This window comes from Ursus maritimus, unplaced genomic scaffold, assembly GCF_017311325.1.
Source record: "Ursus maritimus isolate PB19 unplaced genomic scaffold, ASM1731132v1 scaffold_23, whole genome shotgun sequence".
In the NCBI taxonomy this organism is placed as follows: domain Eukaryota; kingdom Metazoa; phylum Chordata; class Mammalia; order Carnivora; family Ursidae; genus Ursus; species Ursus maritimus.
In genome coordinates, this window is record NW_024424786.1 from 40,465,806 (window position 1) to 40,471,254 (window position 5,449).

A 5,449-nucleotide genomic window follows, 5' to 3' on the forward strand; every position below is an offset into this window, starting at 1 on the left:
GGGGGGGGGTGATTACAGCCCAGGCAGCGACGGGGGATCCCCAGTGGGTTATCTATCCAAATAGGAGAGAGCAGAGGGATGAGACTGATAACCAAGACGGGTGGGGGTGGCCCAAGAGGTCTCCTTGGAGGGGGAGGCATGCACACGTGCCCGCCACGTGCAGTAGGAGGGACAGCTGGCCCTTCTCCCTGCATTGTCGTCACCGCAGAGCCCCTGTACTCACCAGTGCCCCTTTTTCCCAGGACCCACATGTGGACCAGTACGAGGCCAAAGAGTGGACATTTGTTATTGAGAACGTGAGTGGCCCGGCAGGCTGGGGCCTGGGCTCCTGGGGACTCTGGGGCAGCACTGATGCCCCTTCCCCCGGCCCCTCTCCCTGGCCCACAGGAGTCCAAGGGGCAGCGGAAGGTGCTGGCCACCGCCGAGGTGGACCTGGCCCACCACGCAGGGCCCGTGCCCACCCCAGTTCCCCTGCGGCTGCGGCTGAAGCCCAAGTCGGTGAAGGTCGTGCAAGCCGAGCTGAGCCTCACTCTCTCCGGGGTTCTGCTGCGGGAGGGCCGCGCCACGTGAGTGCCCACCCTCTTTCCTTGGCCTTGGTCTGCAACCTCTGACCCCAGCCCTCACCCCTAACCTCTGACCCCCCCAGGGACGATGACATGCAGAGTCTCGCGAGTCTCATGAGCGTGAAGCCGAGCGATGTGGGCAACCTGGACGACTTTGCTGAGAGTGACGAGGAGGAGGCGGCCAATGGTCCGGGGGCCCCCGAGGCCCGGGCTCGTGTCCCCCAGCCAGGTGGGCTCACAGCCTGCCATGGATGAGATCGCCAAGACCTGGGGAGGGTGGAGGATAAGCCGGGCCAGGAGCCCAGCCGCAGGCTGTGCGGGGGCAGGGCCAGCTTGCGCATGCCCGGCTGGCGAGGGGGCTTGCTCCTGCCCAGGCAGTCCCAACCTGCCCAGCAGCTCTGACTGTCCAAACTTGGCTCCTGGTCCCATGGCGGCCTGGGTCCTTAGCTGAGTCCCGCAGGCCCTCTCCTCAGCCCCGAGGGGGAGCCTGCCCACGTCGGTACCTGCCCTGAGCTGGCTGGGCCACGAGCACGCGGGGAGCTGCCGTCCAGTCCTGCCAGCCCTCGCCACCCGCCCTCGTGCTCCGCCACTAGCTTCCTCATCCCTCCCTCTGGCTGGTTAAGGCTTTGTTTCTGTCTGTCCTTGTGGTTCTCTCTCTCTCTTTCTCTGCATCCGAGGGCCTGTCTCTTCTCGTAGGCCGGGGCGGTGCCCTGAGGCTGGGGCGTTTCCCAGGTAGGCCCAAGACTCTGGTTGGGGAGAAGGGGTCAGACGTGCAGGGCCCTCCCCGGGGCTGACCTGCCTCACCATCCCCACCCCAGACCCATCTCGGGAGCTGAAGACGCTTTGTGAGGAGGAGGAGGAGGGCCGGGTACAGCCCCGGCAGGCAGGTGAGGCCCGGGCTAGGGTTGGGGCTGGGGAGGGAATGGACCTCCAGTCTCAGAGCCCAGGCCTCAGCGCCCCTCCCTGCCTTCCTCCGCAGCTGCCAGCCCTTCTAGTGCCGAGGATACCAACCCAGGCCCTGTGAGTGCCCCTGCGCCCCCAGCCAGGGCCTCCCGGGGCCAGGGGTCAGAACCAGCTACTGTAGCAGGGGGCCAGGTGGGGCTCAAGGCCCCCAGGCCCCCGGGAACCCCACCAGAGAAGAGGTGAGCTTTGGAATGAGCCCCACCTCTATCCCCTGCCCCACCATTAGAAAGCTGCCTTCCCCCACCAATCTGTCTTTCCAGTGCCCTAGCAATCGGAAGCGTGGGGAGGGGGCTGACAGTGGGGAGCTACATGGGTTCCCCATTGCTTTCTCCTGCTCTCTCCTCAGGTCCTCAAGGCAGCCAGGCCAGGATGCGGCCCCGACCCCAGCCCCTCGGCTCCGGAAAGGCTCTGATGCCCCTTGGCCCCCAGGCACCCAAGGGGAAGATGAGGCTCCCAAAACCTCAGGGGCTCCCCCAGCAGGAGTGGGTTCTTCTGGGGAGATCAAGGCCCAGGAAAGCCCTCAGGAAGGGACAGAGGCTCAGGGAGCCAGGCTGGGCCCAGGCATTGAGGACGGAGCCTCCAGAGACTCTTTGGTAGGGCAGAAACCCAAGGTTGAGGAGGGGAGCCCTGGGGACAGGCCAGGGGCTGGAGGGGTGGACACTGAGCAGGAGTCAGGAGTCAGAGAGGTGGACGCTAAGAGGTCAGACATCAGAGCAGGGAAGGCTGAAGAGAGTTTAGAGGTGAGTCAGATGGATGCTGAGCAGAGGTCAAAGGTGAACCATGTGGACACTAAGGGACCAGAGGCTATAGGGCTGATGTCTGAGGCAAGATTCAAGGAGACTCCCGAGGCTCCTCCAAGGGGCTCTCAGGGGAGGACAGCGGTCAGACCCAGGGATGAGGCCCCTGCAGCCCTGAGCACACCCCCAGCGGAGCCTGCAGGGCACACCAGGCATCTTGGTGACCTCAAGGGGGCCAGGGCTGCCACAGGCCAGGAGAGAGAGGGTGCGGAGGTGAGAGGCAGAGCCCCTGGTGCTGGGGGGACAGGCCCAGAGCTGGGTCCTTCTGTTGGAGCAGCAAGTGTCAGGCCCCAGGTGAGGTACCAGGGGGCCCCACCAGCAGCTGATCAGAGGGTAACGTCTAGGGATCTGGGGTTCTGGGAGGCAGAGGCTGGGGATTCAAGGGTCCTGGGAACTGATACCGGGGTGGCAGAGTCACAGGTACTGGGGACTCAGGAGACAGAAGTGGGGGGATCAGAGTTGCCAGAGATAAAGACTGGGACAGCAGAAGCTGAGGTATTGGGGGCCCAGGAGACGGAGACCACGGGATCAGGCGTCCTGGACTCAGAGGCTGCTGGAATGGCAGAGTTGGAGGAACTGGGGACCCAGAAAACAGAGGCTGGGCATTTAGGATTTCCAGGGACAAAGACTAGGATGGCAGAGACTGAGATATCGGGGACCCAGGAGATAGCTCTTGGTTCAGGGATGCTGAGGATAGAGGCTGAGACAGCAGAACCTGAAACATGGGGGGCCCAGGAGACAGAGGGAGGAGGTTCCAGGACGCAAGAGATAGAGGCTGGGAGGGCAGGGGCCGAGATATTGGGGACCCAAGAGACAAAAGTGGGGGGTTCAGGGATAAGATCTGAGATAGCAGGGGCCCAGGAAACAGAGGCAGGCAGTTCAGGGGTCCCAGGATTCGAGACTGAGACAGCAGCAGCTGAGATACTGGGGGCCCAGGAGCTAGCAGCTGGGGGTTCAGGGGTCCTAAGAATAGAAAATGAGCTGGCTGGAGCCCAGGAGACAGAGGTGACGGATTCAAGGGTTTTAGGGCCAGAGGTTGGAAGGGCAGAGGCTGAGGGACTAGGGGCTGAACAGACAGAAACTACAGTGTTAGAGGCTGAGAAGTTGAAGGCTAAGACTTTGGGGGTCCAGGAGGCAGAGACTGGGCTCAGGGGGACCCTCAAATACGAGGGCTTACAGGACTCCATCACTAAGCATGGAGTTTCAGGGCCCCAGGGAGTAGAGGCAGAGACTACAGTTTTGAGGGTCCAGGAGGTGGACGCTGGGGTTTTGGGGGTTTCAGAGGCCAAGGCTGGGGTTTGGGGGGCCCCAGAAGCAGAGATGGAGGGTTTAGGGCCTCCAGAGAAGGAATCCGGTGTTTTGGAGGCCCAGGAAGCAGAAGCTGGGGTCACAGGGACTAAGGGAAGAGAAGCTGAGGGAAACCTCCCAGAGGCCAGCCTGACTGAGGCACAGGTGGCCAGTGGGGCAGGGGCCGGGGTGCCCAAGCCCTCAGGGGCCTCTTCCCCAGAGGAGCCTGAAGAGGACGGGAGGCTGCCGGGCAGCCAGGTAGGGATGGGGGCCGCCGAGGGCCCAGTCTGCTGCTTCCCACTAACCTGGGGCTGAGCTAACGGCGGCTCTGCATGGACCCACCTGGTCGACTGGGGTGTGGTGGGACAGGGGCTCAGCTTCAAGGAGCCCCCCCTCACCCTCTCCTCTCTCAGGATGCCCTGGCTCCCCCATCTTGTCTTCCCCGGGCTGCATGGAGCCGGATACCCCTAAGCTGATTTTCTGGGCTGACCTTGAGGTGTGGCTGCTGGTGACCTCTGATCTTGCCTGGGGGCCACTGACCTTTTAGATGACCTTGGTAGATAACCACAGAGCTGGAAACCCTTTGCCTGGTCCCAAGGCTCTGGCCAGTGGTCTCCGATGACCCCTGCAAATCCAGAGCTGGGGCGATTTTCTGCCCAAGGGGCAGAGAGGGTGCAGTCCTGTGTTCACATTCCCTGAGCCCATCCTTGTGTCCCTAGGCACCACCTGCCCCAGTCAGCTCCAGTCAATCCCTGCTGGAGTGGTGCCAGGAAGTCACCACGGGCTACCGTGGCGTCCGAGTCACCAACTTCACTACATCGTGGCGCAACGGCTTGGCCTTCTGTGCCATCCTGCACCGATTCTACCCAGACAAGATGTGAGCTGCCAGAGGGGGTGGGAATGAATGAGGGAGCTTCCCCGGGCGGGGGGGCGGGGGTCGTGTGATTCCAGCCTCTGACCAGCCCTCTCTCTGCAGTGACTACGCTTCCCTGGATCCACTCAACAGCAAGCAGAACAACAAGCAGGTGAGATGGGGAGGGAGCAACGCCAGGAGGGAAGGGTTCTAGAGCAGGGCCTTAGGACCAAGATTTAGGGCCCGTCAGTCTTTAGGAGAGGAATCTATGGGCTGCAGGGCCCCAGCCATGGACTTCGGAAGTTCTGCCACTTTTTACTCTCTTGGGCTTTAAATCATTCGTTTTCCTTAGTTTAGTTTTCTTTTCAAGCATATTTCCACCAGATAGTTTTTCCAAAACCACCCTTTGGTGCGCAGTTGCTGGGTGACGCGGGGGCGGGCCCTGTTGCTAGGTCTCCCCCAATAGAAGGGGGAGGCGTTGCTAGGCGCACCCCCGCGCGCCAGTCGCCGGGACTCCTCGCGCCGTCCAGGGCGGGGCCGCAGCGTCGCGGGGTAACGCCAGCCGCGGCCGCTGCTGATCCGCAGCCCACCGTTCCTAGGCCTTCGATGGCTTCGCGGCCCTGGGCGTGTCGCGGCTGCTGGAGCCGGCGGACATGGTGCTGCTGTCGGTGCCCGACAAGCTCATCGTCATGACGTACCTGTGCCAGATCCGCGCCTTCTGCACGGGGCAGGAGTTGCGGCTGGTGCAGCTGGAGGGCGGCGGCGGCACCGGCACGTACTGTGTGGCCGGCGCCCGGCCGAGCCCGCCCGACGGCCTGGACGCCGGGGGCCTGGCGCAGCGGCTGCGCGAGCACCGGGCCGAGGCGCCGGAGGAGCCCAAGGGGCTCAAGGAGCCCGAGAACCGTGCGGAGCGGGCGGCTCCAGAGGCGGCCTCCAAGGACCACCGGGCCGAGGCCGCCCCGGAGGCGCGCGCCGCGGAGGCCCCC

The 5,449-nt window shown here is 63.8% G+C and overlaps 1 protein-coding gene across 3 annotated transcripts in view; it reads left to right on the forward strand.

The window, feature by feature from the left end:
• The window catches only part of EHBP1L1 (EH domain binding protein 1 like 1), a 15,568-nt gene that overhangs the window by 3,388 nt on the left and 6,731 nt on the right, over positions 1-5,449 (forward strand). Inside the window, exons 4-12 of one of the 3 annotated variants that reach the window (XM_040639406.1) lie at positions 243-296; positions 388-566; positions 647-792; positions 1,382-1,450; positions 1,543-1,705; positions 1,873-2,119; positions 4,330-4,487; positions 4,587-4,635; positions 5,063-5,449. The exon at positions 5,063-5,449 is cut by the window's right edge and continues 303 nt beyond it. In XM_040639406.1, the coding sequence (XP_040495340.1) occupies positions 243-296; positions 388-566; positions 647-792; positions 1,382-1,450; positions 1,543-1,705; positions 1,873-2,119; positions 4,330-4,487; positions 4,587-4,635; positions 5,063-5,449 (1,452 nt within the window). Of the gene's footprint in view, positions 1-242; positions 297-387; positions 567-646; positions 793-1,381; positions 1,451-1,542; positions 1,706-1,872; positions 2,120-2,663; positions 3,869-4,329; positions 4,488-4,586; positions 4,636-5,062 lie in introns of those variants that run through there. The other 2 variants (XM_040639408.1, XM_040639407.1) reach the window with 2 other exon arrangements.